At 54.6% G+C, this 1,236-nt stretch overlaps 1 protein-coding gene across 1 annotated transcript in view; it reads right to left on the minus strand.

Annotated features, from left to right (window-relative positions):
• Positions 1–847: 847 nt before the first annotated feature.
• The window catches only part of H310_11109 (hypothetical protein), a gene marked incomplete at both ends in the record, with an annotated part of 2,190 nt that continues 1,801 nt past the window's right edge, over positions 848–1,236 (minus strand). Inside the window, 2 exons of the mRNA XM_008877664.1 lie at positions 848–1,155; positions 1,215–1,219. Coding sequence (XP_008875886.1) covers positions 848–1,155; positions 1,215–1,219 — 313 coding nt within the window. The remainder of the gene's footprint in view (positions 1,156–1,214; positions 1,220–1,236) is intronic.

Below are 1,236 nucleotides of genomic sequence, written 5' to 3' on the forward strand. Positions count from 1 at the left end.
CCATGCAACGGTCGATTTGCGATGCCAATGTCACGCGAGTCACCTCGATAAGGCGGTCGTGCTTGTCGTAGCTGAGCACGTAGCAGTCGCCGCCGCGCTGACTGATGGTGCACTGCGCCTGGAAGTCGGGAGCGTGTTGAAACAACGGATACACCGAGCCGCCCGTGCAAATCTCTACAGCACATCAGATATGACGTGGTGAACAAGTTGGCCAGTTCGACTCCGCACCATTCCTCAGTTTGCCAAGGCGACACAACCACAGGATGATGCGATGCTTGCAGTCGTTGTAGTGAAACTCGCTTTCGATCGTGTGCTTTGGGGGCTACACAAACGGTCCATTGGGACCGATCGCATCGAATGTAAATTGCCGTACCTCAACTGCGATCTCGCTAGCCCCCAGGCGGCGGACAAGGGAACCACTAGAAGACTGCCGCCGCGTCGTCGCAATCAGGATTGTCGTAAAGCTGTGCATCATTCGAGTTGTCCGTGCCGTGTGCGAGTGCACCCACATCCTCCACAAAGACGAACAGCCCGCGACAGCAAACGGTAGGATGCCCATCGTGGACAAGTATACGGCGGGCTCTTGGACTAGCTTGCGCGTCGTCAGCTGTGCAAATCCCTCTGCTGTACCGCTTCGCCTTTGTCCAGTGCCTATGTTGCTGTATCATGCTAACCCAAACAGTTTAAAACCAGAGTTAGTACGAGCTAAGTGACTTTACAATCCAGTCAAACCGCGCTACAGGCCATGCAAATAAGTATTGTTGTCGTTTGTGGTTCGATTCCGAGAATCTCTCTCATTCGTTGGCATAAGAAAAGTTTGGTTTAATTGCGCTCTTTCGACTCTCTACTACGCGACCCATGGCGAATCGGCCAACCCACGGTGGAACATGGCAGTGCTAAACATGTCGTCTCTCTTGGTGACGACCAAGCGACCGACGGCAGCTGCCGTCGTGACTTCGTTGATTTGCAACGGATGGGCGACCATGCAACGGTCGATTTGCGATGCCAATGTCACGCGAGTCACCTCGATAAGGCGGTCGTGCTTGTCGTAGCTGAGCACGTAGCAGTCGCCGCCGCGCTGACTGATGGTGCACTGCGCCTGGAAGTCGGGAGCGTGTTGAAACAACGGATACACCGAGCCACCCGTGCAAATCTCTACAGCACACACATCCAGATATGACGTGGTGAACAAGTTGGCCAGTTCGACTCCGCACCATTCCTCAGTTTGCCAAGGCG

The sequence above is a fragment of the Aphanomyces invadans genome (genome assembly GCF_000520115.1).
Source record: "Aphanomyces invadans strain NJM9701 unplaced genomic scaffold supercont1.29, whole genome shotgun sequence".
Lineage (NCBI taxonomy): Eukaryota > Oomycota > Saprolegniomycetes > Saprolegniales > Verrucalvaceae > Aphanomyces > Aphanomyces invadans.